Source organism: Salvia miltiorrhiza, chromosome 5 (genome assembly GCF_028751815.1).
Source record: "Salvia miltiorrhiza cultivar Shanhuang (shh) chromosome 5, IMPLAD_Smil_shh, whole genome shotgun sequence".
NCBI classification, from domain to species: Eukaryota; Viridiplantae; Streptophyta; class Magnoliopsida; order Lamiales; family Lamiaceae; genus Salvia; species Salvia miltiorrhiza.
Genome location: NC_080391.1, coordinates 4,171,415 through 4,184,083, shown reverse-complemented (window position 1 = coordinate 4,184,083; position 12,669 = coordinate 4,171,415). Strand labels below are relative to the sequence as shown.

Genomic DNA, 12,669 nt, shown 5'->3' with positions numbered 1-12,669 from the left:
TAATTATTTTTTTTATAAAAATAAAAATTGAACTCAAATTGATATTTATCACTAAAAATTGAATTTATATATATATCCTAACTTTGAATTAATTAACCCAAATAATCTATTATTAATTCAAATAAATATAAAAAAATAATTATAAACCCTAATTGGATGAGTAAACCCTTATTAATTATCTTTATATTATATTAAAGCATAACAAATTAAAATTTAAAAAAATAATTTAAAATTATAATAAATTAAGAGTGGTACACATTAAATTGTGGGACATATAATCTCATTCGAAGAAAGAAACCTCGCAACCACTAATTATATGACTAATTATATGACTAGATGACTATACCATTTAATTGTGACATGTAGGCCTCAAAAATAAAAATAAAAATAAAAATTGTGACATGTATATTTCCTTACATTATTAGATAGGGAAAATAATAATAATTCAAAAAAAAAAAAAAAAACTAATCTATGGACAGTAGCCTGTGCTGGATTCTTCTCTGTTCTCGCCCCTACCAACCTCTCAAGTCTTTCTCAACCTTGTCTCATTTACCGTCATTTTTCAAATACCTTTCTTTCTCAAATCAAAGCTGTACTTGGAAATTATAGTTTTAGTTTAGAGAGAGAGAGAGACTGAGAAACTCGGCAGAGAGCTCGCAATCTGATTTTGATCCGTAGTTGTAGATTTCAAGTAATTCGACAAGACAGTCATCATGCCATCAGGTGCGAAGAAGCGAAAAGCTGCCAAGAAGAAGAAGGAAAGTCAAAATCAATCCAACGATCACTCTGATTCTGCTCCTGCTCACTCCCATGGTACGGGACTCTCTCCTTTTACTGCGCTCAAATCTTTGAAAATTGCTTCCTTTTGCTTCATTCATCTAATGTTCCTCATGTTTGTGCTTTCAATAATTGTAAGTGTGTTCCTAGCGTAGTTGCTAAGCTTTGTTTTAGTCATTGTTTTGTTTGACTGAAAATTACAAGTATGTGAGGGTTATGATTATTGGTGAAGGGCCTAAAGCCATGGATCAATGTTGAATAAAGAAATTATGTGTTTTTCCTTTTTTTTAATTATTTTTTTCCCCCTCTTTAGATTTGAAAATTTCTATGGATCTTAGGAGCAAGACGATTAGTTTATTGAGGGCCGTTATTGAGTATTTTTATACTTATTATTAGACTTTCTCCAATTTCACCCTTTCAATGGGATATGAATCAATCAAAATTAGCTCAAATGGTAGAAATTATCAAGGGTGGTGGGGTATCCCAAAGTGGTAATACATCTTACTAGATAATGGATTAGCTCAAAAGTAAATGCCCCTTGAATGTGTTGTTATTGTCCTTGCACTGTGAGTTGAACTGTTGTTCAAATGACTCAAAATATGGCAGGGGATGAGGATGTGAAGCACCAAGATGATAGAGAGAGCAACGTCGCGGAGGTAAGCTCCCCTACATCCCCGGACCATGAGAAGCTTCCGGTTGAAGCAGAGGCTGCAGGTGCTTCTTCCATGGAAGGATCAAGAGTTGACAATTGGGAAGAGCGAGTGGGGTTGGAGAAGGAGATCAAGATTGAGTATGAATCGGGTGTAAAAGATGGCATCATCAACCACGATGAGGCAAACAGGAAGCCCTATGATGGAGGTTCATCCGGGAGTTATAGCAGCAGCAGCAGCAGCAGCAGCAGCAGTTCAGATGATGAGAGCCGTGGACTCAAGAAAGGGCAAGATGAGTCGAGCATTGCTTCCGGAGTATCAGTGGAAATGGATGATTCTTTGTCTGGAAAGCCAGTTGAGCCTGTTTGTGATTCAAATGTGGATAGTAGTATCTCTGCCACCATAGAATCTGATATGCTTTCTCAAGCTGCCATCTCTGAGGCTCCTCATGTTGTTGAATCTACACTCGAGGAAAGTGGAGGGGAGAAGTTTGACTCTGTCAAAGAAAGAATTTGCACGCCCGTTGAAGAAGCAGATGTTGGATCTACTGAGAGCACTCCAAAAACCTTAGATCCAAAGGAATGTGTTACACAAGAAATTGATGAAAGATCGACGTTTCCTGGAGTTGCTTTAGATGATGGAGTACAACGCGTTAAAGATTCTGTAGTTACTCAGGTGTGTGTTGCGTCTGAACCCGTCAAACACATTAAAGTATTCTGAAAGAAACTATATGCTATAATTAAGTCGTTTTTTCTACTTTTCTGCAGCCTGTGGTGGCTCCTTCTCCAGATCCAGATCAAAAAACGTCGTGGAAGAGCTGCTGTGGATTGTTCGAAGTGTTTTCGGGGTCTGCTCATTAATCAACGGTAAATCTATCTTTGTGTTTTCTTATTCACAATTTGTTACATAAAACAGTTTCTACCATTTATGTATATTACACTTTGTGGTCTAAAGGTCGAGTAAAATGGCAAAAAAAAAATGAAAATTTCATTTCTTGTTGATTCTGATACGAAATGCCATGATTTAAATATTTAGCTGTCATCTCTTTGCAGCTAAATATTTGCTGAAAAATCTATGTTAAGTTCCCTTCTGTTACTGTAAAGCAGAAAATGCATTGAATGTATTTGCTGAATTCTAGAATCTTCTTGAAGCAGACGCGAACGACATGAAAGGATTGTGCCCGAGGCTGAGGGGAAGTTGTGGCGAAAGCAGCTAAATTCTGCCTTTCTTGTTGATTTTGCAGTGGGGTATATAGACATAGAATTTCTTGTGAAATTATTATGCTGCAACTGTCCCTTACATCAATAAAAACGTCGAGTATTTTGCAACAACCGTCACTTTTATTTATTTATTATTGGATTTGATTTGAGAGGTCCATCTCTACTATTTGCAAAAACAACACAAAACGAATAGAAAAAAACTCCTAGAAACAAACATCAAACGGTTGTTTCTGGTTTTGACGGCGTGGCTGACTTCACGGCGGTGACCTCCATGGCGGCACCGCCGTGGATGGCGCCGACGTAGAAGAGCTGAGTAGCTGACAGGATTATGATGAAAGCTTCCATTGTTATCTGCAACCAACCAACCAACCATAAACAAAACATCACCATTCATTCTTGCCAAAGAAAATCCAACTGTAAAAACCGATTTCTATTCATCTCACCAAACGGCTATTTCTGCCGCTCAAATCGATCTCTTTCCACGCAAATCTGTCAAAAAAAAAAAAAAACAAACACCATTAAATGCAAAAGAAAAAGAAAAAGAAAAAGGAAGAAAGAAAGATGAGCAGAAGAAAAACAAACTACCCCATGGCCAGAAGCGTAAGAGCCCACGCAATGGTGCCGGCGACGGCGGCAGCCGGCAGGCTATCTATGCCCCAGTAACGAACATGGTTGAGTCCAGAGATAGCCGAAGCAACTCCGAAGACGCTGGCGATCAAAGCGAAGACGACGAAGAATCCGGCGGCGGCGTTTCCCATGGGGAAGTATATAGGCGAGAAATGGGCAGGCAGATCAAAGCCTTTATCTGTCGAAAGGGATTCCGAAGCGATGAGTAGAGAGAGAAAGAGAGAGAGATATTTATGCAGCAACTATATGTTTACCGATGAGGAAGCCGTGGTCGATTGCTCTGTTCATGGCCCAGCCGCCGATGCCCAAAACAGTTGCGTACATGCACAAGTTGAGATACAGAAGCACATGTGCTGCTTTTCTCAGCCGCGGCGACGCCATTTACTCGACGACTGAGATTGCTGCAATGTTTCTGCGCCAAACAGAGCTTATTATAAGTATGGTGGTGTGATGAGTTTTGGGTTCTTTTCTTGCAACCTTGTATGTTCTGTGGGGTTGTAAAGATGGTGATTGATGCTTCGTGTTCACGCAAGGGAACACAAAACACGAACAACTTCATTACGCTGTTTTCTTCTTTCCTCCCAGTTTTACTAAATTCTTTTTCTTTATTGCGAGAAATCGCCAAGTGAAAAAGATCAATCAAATAATCAAGTAATTTATACTACTATATCCAGGGACGGAGCCAGGAATTAATTTCGGGGGGCTGAAATTGTACGGGGGCCGCCCCCGAGAAATTTTTTTTTGGGCATTCTGTATATTTAAGGTATTTTTTTTATTAAAATACGAGCATAATACTAATAATAACGAACAATATTTTCATATATTATATAATTTCAATATATCACAAAACTTTTTTTGGACATTCCGTATATTTAAGACATTTTTTATTAAAAGGCAAGCATAATAATAATAATAACAAACAACATGCTCATAGATTATATATTTTCTATATATTATAAATTAGTTTCAATACATTATAAATTTTTTTAGCATTTCATACATATTAGGCATTTTTTATTAAAAGACAAGTATAATAGTAATAATAACAAACAATATTTCATAGATTATATAGTTTTAAATAATGGAATTATCCTTAAATTAAGTATATATATGAGAGAATATAATAACCAAATACTCTTTTATAAAATAAAATTATTTTATAATAGGTATAAACATATATCTATATATATTTTTAAAAAAAAAAAAAAAAAACTCAAAATTTGGGAGGGGGCTCTAGCCCCCCTGGCTCCGTCCGTGACTATATCATTAGCCATTTCTTACTTTATCACTTTCTCTCTTCTACTTTATCACTTTATTTTTACACACTTAAAACATTAATCTACAACTCCTTAAATCCCATGTCGAAAAGTAAATGTAGCGTTTTGGCCGGAAAGTATATCATTAGCCCTGTGCTGCTTCAGCAAAGGAAAATGATCGATCAAGCAACATACATGAAGATGATTCACTATAGTTAATCAAATATTTAATTGGAAAATGATCGATCAAGCAACATACATGAAGATGATTCACTATAGTTAATCAAATATTTAATTGGAGTATTCATCTGTAAATACCTAACTTTTCCCATTTTCTAATTTTGCACCTCAATATAAAAATGTGCATTTAAACACCTGAATTTTATATTTTTTCTAATTTTGCACACGTCGAACTACCTATAAATACTGAACTTTATACTTTTTTGAATTTTGCACACAACGTGACAGCCAAATTGAAAAGGAAATTTAAAGTGCATAATGAAGTAGATAAATTTGTTATCAGTGTAAAATCTAGAGCATGTAATTCGACTACCATATCAACAAGTGAATACAAAATAAAAAAGAATACAAAGTTCAAGTATTTGTAGACAAATTCTAAAATTAGGGTGCGAAACTAAAAAATAGAAAAAGTTGCCTCTAAACAAATATGGGTATCTCTGGAGCTTTCAGAATGCAATACTAAAACTAGTATATCCTTTACAAACAAGAGAATGCCAAATGAAAATATAAAAATAGATAAAAATACCGCAATGTTAAGTGACAGCTAACTAGCAAAACTCAGCAAAGCAATACATTGATCAGTATCGTAATGCAGAATAACATATTCCTAAAGAGCTCATTCATCCTCTTGGCTTTGCAGACGAGCAAGCTTGTTGGTAACAACGACATCAAGCTGAGCAGCACGTTCAACGATATCCTTCCTCTTCCTTGTGGAAATGTTGTGTGCAATTTCAGCACAGTATCTCCTGATATAAGACATTTATCTTATTTGTTATTTGACAAAACAAGATTTTGAACAAAAGTGAAGCAACTTAACAATAACCAATCTCATTACCTGTTGTGCATCATGAGCAACTCCAGCTCCTTAACATTGTGAACAAGGAACTTCTTGAAACCATTGGGCAGATAATGGCGGGTCTTCTTGTCAGATCCATACCCAATGTTGGGCATCAACACGGATCCCTTGAACTTTCGTCTGACCCGGGAATCAATACCCTTCGGTCTACGCCAGTTTGTCTGTCACGGATACAACAAACAAAGCAGTCAGCCCCCAGCAGTCAAATTCAAAATTTGGCATATAACATTTCACAACTCACAAGTTTAAAATGGAAACATAAAAAAAAAATTATTTGGTGGAAGCAAGAAATTTTGACAAAGGAAATATATAAGCAGGATTAAAGTAACAGAAAGCTTATTATTCAGAAGCTATCTGTGTCGCAAGACCTGTTTCCCAAGTTAATTTGTGCCCTTAAAACGAGATGTCAAGAAACAAAATAATTCAGGACATTAGATACCATGGGCAGAAAGTATATTTTTACCCTAATACAGTATAACATTCTATTAAGTTTACAATGGAAACAAATAATAACTTAGACTATTAAGTAGAAGCTACAAATTTAAGACAGAAATATATAAGCAGGATTAAAGTAACAGAAAGCTTATAATTCAAAAGCAATCTGTGTCGCAAGACCTGTTTTGGAAGCTAATTTATGCCCTTTAAACGAGATGTCCAGAAACAATACAATTCAGGACATCAGATACCACGGGCAGATCGTAAATTTTTATCCTAATAAAATGTATGAGAAATTAAAAGTGGAGAAATGTGATCCGTGGCATCAATCTCAGTCGAAAGATGGTGAATTTATTTGTGATAATCACAGGAAATCAGCAACTATTAAACTACATCATGGATAGATGCACCGGATACAGATAAATAGGTATACCGTATACAAATGAAAAAAAGTGCAAGAGAGATCAGATGGTAGTGCATGTTTCAATAATCATCATCCAAATACAGAATTGGTGTATGGGTAAGTATCATCACGCCTCTTCTTGCACTTCTCAATTACAAACTTCTAAATATACATAAAAATATATATGAAAGGGAAAAAAAACAAAAAAAAACCAAAAAAAACAATATAGTGGAATCAGATCAAGTGTCAATCACCACATTACATCTTGAGTAGATGCAAATTAAGACTGGGGCGACATATCTACTATCATCATATTCCCTTAAACCCTACAATTTAAAAAAAAAAATCCAAATAACAAAAATATACCTTGACAGAAACGAACCGATCGCTCTGCGTCCTCTTGAATTTCTTCACCCTCTTCTTGATGATCCTTTTATCGAGTAATGGCACCGCCATTGCTACTCACTCCTATAATTCAAACAAGAAATGGAAAATAAATCACTCGTATCGTTCAGTGGAGTTAATCGGTAACAGAATGCATAAATGGAACACGTAAACTAAGCTGAGAAAATGATTTGGCTTACTGTGTCTGTGAAATTAGGGTTTTGTGTTTCGCTCAGCCGCCCCTTTGCAAAGAGGGCTAATTGCTCGGTGGTTTATATAGATGGGGCAGTATGCATTCGATTAGGGTTTTGTAGATTAAATAATAAATAAATAATGATACTATATTGTATGTCGAATTTATTGCATATTTTATGCACAACATATTAGAGGTTTTTGTAGATTAACTATTTTTCTATAGGTCACTCTACAATTTTTGTCATTTTATTAGGTCTCTCTAGTTTAATGATGATACATAGCATTTTATCCTTTTTAATGATTTTATCAAAACATCAATTTTTTTGTTAATTATACTTCATTCGTCCCATAAAAAAATGCAATTTATAGTAATAATTTTTTTCACTAAACATCTCAATCAAAATGGAACCATTTCTCCAATAACACTACACTTTACAAGATTTTTTAAAATTCATACCCCCATTTATAATAATAATTCTCCCACTAAACATCATAATTAAAGTGAGATAATTTCTCCAATAACACTACACTTTACAAGATTTCTACTCCATCCGTCTCATATTATACTTACACATATTTTTATGGGAGGAGAAAGTATTATACATCATCAATTTATTGTTAAAATAAATTCCATCTAATATACTACACCCTTCGTGTATGAAATAATCTCATTTTACTTTTTAAACCATCACATCATATATTCTTTCCTAGATAAAAACTAGCATAACTAGTGAACATGAAGAAAAAAGGAATTTTCGTGACTAATTAAAAAGGAATATGTTTTCTATTGAAGTTTAAAATGGTATTACACGAAATTTGCATGCGCTTTATCCATCCATTAAAACACATATCTTGTTTGGAGGAGCATCATCCAAGCAGTAATATATTGAAGAACGAAACTCATAAGAGTTGGGAGCCGTTGGTTTAACATCGACGAAATCTTTCTCAACCTTCTCGACGTATGAATTGCAGCTCTCAACACCTTCAAACTGCAATTTGTTTACCTGTTTCACCAACTTCCTCAAGAAACTCATGGACAATATCACATCTATATTCTCTTCAGATGTCACGTCTTTGAAGGCGCGCAGTCCTACATTTGCCTTGCACGAATCGACAAGACCAACGAGGGCGTGGTCACTCTCGTGTTCTTCACTGATCTTGCGGACCTGCAAGACGTGCCGCTATGTTAATGCAAGGACAACATTCTTCAATCATGGGAGGGGGATGGTTCAGAAAGCAAACACTCTATAATTCAAAGATGATGAATTATGTGCTACAGGCGTCTTACTTGGATGTACTCAACGCCCAGTTCGCCAAGTTCGTCTAGTAATGAGTCCTGGGACGAAAGCAGGCTGATCACGCCTCCCGATCCAATTGGTCTCTGGAGGAACTCCCATGGTGACTTCATCAGGATCTTATGCTTGCCATCTTCTGCAACTGAGCTACTAACAAGAGGAAGCTTTTCTTCTTCCAAAAACCAGACCTGTTGGGAGATGCATGGCAGAAAATGCATCAGCCAAATTTGCATGCTCATAAGACACATATTATAAAGAAACGTACATCGCTTATCTTCAGATACATGTAAGTGATTGTCAGAAGTATTGACAGAACAAACCTTCTGAGGGTCAAATGCAAAGTAGTCATGGTCTGAGAAAAGCTCTTGCCAATAACTGATTGAACCAGTAGAACCCACTAATAGCAGAGGCACAGTTGAGCGGTCTTTGATCTGCAATCGAAAAGCCAATGATTTAGATGATATAGCAATCAGTTGCATCAAAAGGCAACTATTTTGGGGTGCTTTCAGCAGATCACATTCATTGCTGTGGGAGTACACTCCTTGCACGATGCATGCATGTCGAAACATCAACTCAGGCAATACAGGATTTGTTAGTATCTAATTATACAAGCTTGCCGATTATGCTACGAAACTATGTGCCAGAAACACCAACTGAAATAAACAAAAATTCAATAGTAAACGAAAATAATGCGAAGGAATTATCATGAGAATGTACTCCAATATTCTTAATAGAATCAGAATGTCACAACAATACCTTAAGAAATCTTGAGTGACCATCTAGCAATGCATTTGAAAGCAAATGCACACTTTCATTTCCCTCAAAATCAACAAGATTGGTATCAGAAGTCCTTTCAATCCCCTCAATTTCCTCCAATATCAAAACTATTGCAACTTTTCCATTAGAATTCATTTCACATCCTGCTCTTTGAAGTGTGCAATATGGATCATGCAGCACTGCCCTACCACTTGAACTAGGATTATCAGGTACCTTCATTCTGTTTGATCTTGGAACCGCACTCAAAATTTGGTGTAAATCCAGCCTGATCCCAGACAAAGGGATGCATAGATATCAGAGATAAGCAGAAGCTTGATGCACTAATACATGTTAAACAAGGCAATAAGTCTGTGCACTCAAAGTCTCAGCATGACAAAAGTCAGAAACACAGGAATTTGTTTCTCAGTATTTTATGTTTCAAACGAATCAACAATCAAATAAGAATTGTACGTATAGGCTCAAGCAAGCAAAGCATCCACAAAAATATTTCTGGAGGGTGTGGGCAGTGGAAGATCAGAAATTGTAAATCCACACCAGAGCTCTTGATGTACCCACCACATTTCCTAATGGGAGCACAGTTTTTACAATGCATGCCAGTGGTTTCCCATTCCCAGCCCTCAATGAGTTCATATGGAAATGGGAAGATAAACCAAACCATATTTACCAGGATCATGGTTGAGGGACGGGTATAGGAACTCACTTTGACTGGAGCACGCAGGTACTACCTGGGGCTACACTCTTTCAGGCCAAGGTACAATGAAAAGTGTATTTAGGTCAAAAATAAGATCATGCGTAAAACTATCAAGTTTAAATTTTTTATGTTAATTTAAGAAAAACAATGCACTCTTGTTATAAGAAGTGCATACCCTTAGAAAGAAACAATGTAAAGTAATGAATTAGAGATAGAATTTAATTGGTTTACAAAAATCTGCTCACAAGATTAAGGGTGAATCATGTAACAATCTGATCCACAACTCTATCTGTATCACGTCACTAGCGGGAGCCCAAAATTTGTCTTGTATCTTTTCTAGCGAACCATGAATGAGAATCAGAAATCATGGACAGACAAGAAATTCTTGAACAAGGAAGTGTACATGCATGATCATTCAAGAGGAGGATAACGACTTTTTTTTTTGTATTGCAGTCGTAATAAAATCCCTGTGCCCTTTCACATAACAAATTTTAAAGTGCTCTGTAATCAGAGAAGACTCATCATATAAAGCTACATATTGAGAAAAGTTATACCTTGTAGACGGGATTCCAATATTTTGCAGAGCCTGTTGTAGCAATTTTGAATTTACAGTTACAATTTCATTTGCAAGTAAGCTCCTTTGGTCTTTTTCTCCGTATCTAAAACCATGAAACACATGTTGCTGTTCCATTTCACATAGCTTCTTTTTGGCTGCTATCAAGCGTCTTTGGAATTTTTTTCTTTCTTTCCATTCCTGATGCAGCAGGACATATGATCAGGTGATTCAAGACATAGGAAACCATGTAGGTGTAGCAAGCAAATTCTGCACCACTTTATAAAATACAAACTAAGACAGGAAAAAAGCAGAAAAATAGTACATCTCACCAGCTCGCGCCTTTCTTTCTTGCTTCTTATATCAGAGCGAACATTTAACTCCAGGAGCCCCTTCGGGGGTGTAATCAACATTTCTCTTTTTTCCAGATCGACAGTTGGAACAATTGCTTCAACAAATGGAACCCAAACTAATGGGCCAGAATCACCTTCCCCAGTTTTTTCTGCCTGTCCTGGACTCTTTCTGGATGAACTGAGCTTGACATGCAAAAGATCGCTTGCTCCACTGTTGAAAATATTAACAACGGTTCCAACTGGTTCCCCTGATTCCTGTGGCATTGAATTTAAAGAATAGTGTAACCAACAAAAGGTAAGCAATGGTAGTGAAATCACATCTTTCCAGCCATATTCAAAAGATTTTAGCACAAAGATATGGTAAAACTAGAAACCTTAAGAATGACTCTCATGCCAACAAGGTCATGAGTGTAGAACTCTCCTTCTTCTAGAGCAGGTCTCTCATCATCTCTCACCAATATAGTTGACCCAACTAGTTTTCGTGCCTGAGCAAAAGCAGTCAAAGATAAAGCATCACCAACCTTGTGTCATTGTGAACACACGTACAATCACACTCACAAAAAAAAGGACTATGAGCACACCTCTTCCGCCGAATTGATGTTATTAAATTTTACAAGCCAACTTTGTCCAGGGTGACCTCGGCCATCCACCAGTTCAATTTCTTGAATAGTCTCACTTCCTGATACTTGCTGCTTCAACCATCTAGTTCCTGGCTAGAAAGAATAATGATTCATATTTAGATGCACTTTAGTTATATAATGTGTATTGGATTTCTTTCACTCTCCTAATTCTTGTCTCATTTATTATAACTATATTGTTGCATGTTTTTTTACTTTTGTACAGACATAGGTTTTTCACACTACCTCGGAGAACCGCAGCTCCGGAAAATCTGTGTTCGCTTTAACCCGAACCTCTCCTTGGAAACCATGAACGCCGAAGATATAACCAGTTTCAACAAAGTCTGAAGCAGATGAACTAGTCTGGACTAGCTCAAGAGCATCTGAACGTGGAATCAGAAGATGCACTTAAACACAATAGTTTATTCAATAAAAAATCTAAAGAGAAATATAAAGCATAATGATAAACTAATTGCTTTTGGCATGATGACTTTTCTCTACAGCCTGTATCCGAACCAAAAATTAATCTTACATCAAAAATCAAAACCAACGAAATTGTAAATAGTTTCAGATGGCAAAGTTAAACATTCAAAAACTCTTTCAATCTTTCAACGCCGTGTACAGAGGCATAAGCTTTCACGCAAAAAGTAAAACACAAAGGAAACTACATGCCTCTCTTTTGAGCTGAAACAGTAAAAAACCACAATCCAAGCGCACAATTTTATGCCTTTCTTTCAAGTAGCTTAAATTAACCAAAAAAACATAACATAAATCGTCACTAACATAGAAATTTCAGCAATATTATAAAAAATGCTTAAAAAAGGTCACCAAATGTAAAGAAAGTAGCTGTTCAGCTAAACCGATTAAAATACAAGTATACTGGAAGAGATATGTAGTTACCAGTAGAACGGCAAACGAAGTCGGACAGTGGGCGTATGTGCAAGGAAACCGATGGTAGTTGGCTGCAAGATGGAAATTTAGGGCTTGAATTAATCTTTTTTCTTGGAGTAAAGGTTAATTGGTGAGCACTGAATGAATCTAATGAGCGAGAGAATGAATTTGAAGAACAACAGATGATAGAAGTGGACTGCATATTGTAACGAATCTAAAATCTTTGGCAGATGTTAGAAAGATTTGTAACAGATTGAAAAAAAATCTGCAAGTCAGCATCCAAGAGTTGATAAGTGTTGAGTGCGAGTGCGAGGAGTGTGTGACTATTATTATTATGGGTTAAGTATCAAATAATCCCCTCTTATAGTGACCCTTATCACGTTTGGCTCCCTATAATTGAAATTGGGCCAACTAAATCCTCATAGTCCCTAAAATCGAATAATTGGGCC

General features: G+C 36.2%; 5 protein-coding genes and 5 non-coding genes across 15 annotated transcripts in view; 1 reads left to right on the top strand and 9 right to left on the bottom strand.

Moving 5' to 3' along the window:
* Window positions 1-12,669, bottom strand: part of LOC130985259 (uncharacterized) — a 920,555-nt gene that overhangs the window by 636,576 nt on the left and 271,310 nt on the right. The gene's annotated exons all lie outside the window — the stretch shown is intronic.
* On the top strand, window positions 442-2,758 carry LOC130985306 (uncharacterized). Of its 5 annotated transcripts, none has more exons than XM_057908218.1 (4): window positions 442-813; window positions 1,384-2,102; window positions 2,195-2,293; window positions 2,579-2,758. In XM_057908218.1, exons 1-3 carry the CDS (start codon window positions 714-716, stop codon window positions 2,285-2,287), a joined length of 912 nt encoding a protein of 303 aa, XP_057764201.1. In that variant the 5' UTR covers window positions 442-713; the 3' UTR covers window positions 2,288-2,293; window positions 2,579-2,758. The 5 variants fall into 5 exon arrangements, with proteins under 5 accessions (XP_057764201.1, XP_057764200.1, XP_057764202.1 ...); XM_057908217.1 differs by having other exon boundaries at window positions 460-813; window positions 2,582-2,758; XM_057908219.1 differs by having other exon boundaries at window positions 477-813; window positions 2,566-2,758.
* LOC130985335 (membrane protein PM19L-like) lies at window positions 2,748-3,831 on the bottom strand. Its single transcript, XM_057908268.1, has 4 exons — window positions 3,529-3,831; window positions 3,233-3,452; window positions 3,091-3,136; window positions 2,748-2,998 (listed from the first exon to the last, which is right to left on the bottom strand). The coding sequence occupies exons 1-4, from the start codon at window positions 3,653-3,655 to the stop codon at window positions 2,864-2,866; spliced, it is 528 nt and encodes a 175-aa protein (XP_057764251.1). The 5' UTR covers window positions 3,656-3,831; the 3' UTR covers window positions 2,748-2,863.
* On the bottom strand, window positions 5,189-7,254 carry LOC130985341 (60S ribosomal protein L32-1). Its single transcript, XM_057908278.1, has 4 exons — window positions 7,049-7,254; window positions 6,831-6,932; window positions 5,606-5,787; window positions 5,189-5,516 (listed from the first exon to the last, which is right to left on the bottom strand). Exons 2-4 carry the CDS (start codon window positions 6,918-6,920, stop codon window positions 5,387-5,389), a joined length of 402 nt encoding a protein of 133 aa, XP_057764261.1. The 5' UTR covers window positions 6,921-6,932; window positions 7,049-7,254; the 3' UTR covers window positions 5,189-5,386.
* On the bottom strand, window positions 5,932-6,076 carry LOC130987262 (small nucleolar RNA F1/F2/snoR5a). The gene has a single exon (XR_009089653.1). It is a non-coding gene; the product is annotated as a small nucleolar RNA F1/F2/snoR5a (small nucleolar RNA).
* Window positions 6,179-6,323, bottom strand: LOC130987263 (small nucleolar RNA F1/F2/snoR5a). Its single transcript, XR_009089654.1, has one exon. It is a non-coding gene; the product is annotated as a small nucleolar RNA F1/F2/snoR5a (small nucleolar RNA).
* LOC130987240 (small nucleolar RNA Z196/R39/R59 family) lies at window positions 6,386-6,467 on the bottom strand. The gene has a single exon (XR_009089632.1). It is a non-coding gene; the product is annotated as a small nucleolar RNA Z196/R39/R59 family (small nucleolar RNA).
* On the bottom strand, window positions 6,520-6,602 carry LOC130987239 (small nucleolar RNA Z195/SNORD33/SNORD32 family). Its single transcript, XR_009089631.1, has one exon. It is a non-coding gene; the product is annotated as a small nucleolar RNA Z195/SNORD33/SNORD32 family (small nucleolar RNA).
* Window positions 6,696-6,781, bottom strand: LOC130987271 (small nucleolar RNA U31b). Its single transcript, XR_009089661.1, has one exon. It is a non-coding gene; the product is annotated as a small nucleolar RNA U31b (small nucleolar RNA).
* On the bottom strand, window positions 7,806-12,545 carry LOC130985247 (uncharacterized). The gene is made up of 10 exons (XM_057908101.1): window positions 12,230-12,545; window positions 11,576-11,712; window positions 11,294-11,425; window positions 11,087-11,197; window positions 10,692-10,967; window positions 10,361-10,560; window positions 9,095-9,380; window positions 8,659-8,769; window positions 8,332-8,526; window positions 7,806-8,209 (listed from the first exon to the last, which is right to left on the bottom strand). The coding sequence occupies exons 1-10, from the start codon at window positions 12,420-12,422 to the stop codon at window positions 7,871-7,873; spliced, it is 1,980 nt and encodes a 659-aa protein (XP_057764084.1). The 5' UTR covers window positions 12,423-12,545; the 3' UTR covers window positions 7,806-7,870.

What these genes read in the sequence shown, in the direction of transcription:
- LOC130985306 (XM_057908218.1), top strand. Translation starts at nt 714, where the DNA reads ATGCCATCAGGTGCGAAGAAGCGAAAAGCTGCCAAGAAGAAGAAGGAA. An exon ending in TGCTCCTGCTCACTCCCATG is followed by an intron (nt 814 to 1,383) that starts GTACGGGACTCT and finishes AAAATATGGCAG; the next exon opens with GGGATGAGGATGTGAAGCAC. An exon ending in AAGATTCTGTAGTTACTCAG is followed by an intron (nt 2,103 to 2,194) that starts GTGTGTGTTGCG and finishes ACTTTTCTGCAG; the next exon opens with CCTGTGGTGGCTCCTTCTCC.
- LOC130985335 (XM_057908268.1), bottom strand. Translation starts at nt 3,655, where the DNA reads ATGGCGTCGCCGCGGCTGAGAAAAGCAGCACATGTGCTTCTGTATCTC. An exon ending in CGACCACGGCTTCCTCATCG is followed by an intron (nt 3,453 to 3,528) that starts GTAAACATATAG and finishes CCCTTTCGACAG; the next exon opens with ATAAAGGCTTTGATCTGCCT. An exon ending in CTTACGCTTCTGGCCATGGG is followed by an intron (nt 3,137 to 3,232) that starts GTAGTTTGTTTT and finishes TTTTTTTGACAG; the next exon opens with ATTTGCGTGGAAAGAGATCG.
- LOC130985341 (XM_057908278.1), bottom strand. Translation starts at nt 6,920, where the DNA reads ATGGCGGTGCCATTACTCGATAAAAGGATCATCAAGAAGAGGGTGAAG. An exon ending in ATCGGTTCGTTTCTGTCAAG is followed by an intron (nt 5,788 to 6,830) that starts GTATATTTTTGT and finishes TATCCGTGACAG; the next exon opens with ACAAACTGGCGTAGACCGAA. An exon ending in TTGCTCATGATGCACAACAG is followed by an intron (nt 5,517 to 5,605) that starts GTAATGAGATTG and finishes GTCTTATATCAG; the next exon opens with GAGATACTGTGCTGAAATTG.
- LOC130985247 (XM_057908101.1), bottom strand. Translation starts at nt 12,422, where the DNA reads ATGCAGTCCACTTCTATCATCTGTTGTTCTTCAAATTCATTCTCTCGC. An exon ending in ATTGGAATCCCGTCTACAAG is followed by an intron (nt 9,381 to 10,360) that starts GTATAACTTTTC and finishes GTCTGGGATCAG; the next exon opens with GCTGGATTTACACCAAATTT. An exon ending in TTGCATTTGACCCTCAGAAG is followed by an intron (nt 8,527 to 8,658) that starts GTTTGTTCTGTC and finishes ATCTCCCAACAG; the next exon opens with GTCTGGTTTTTGGAAGAAGA.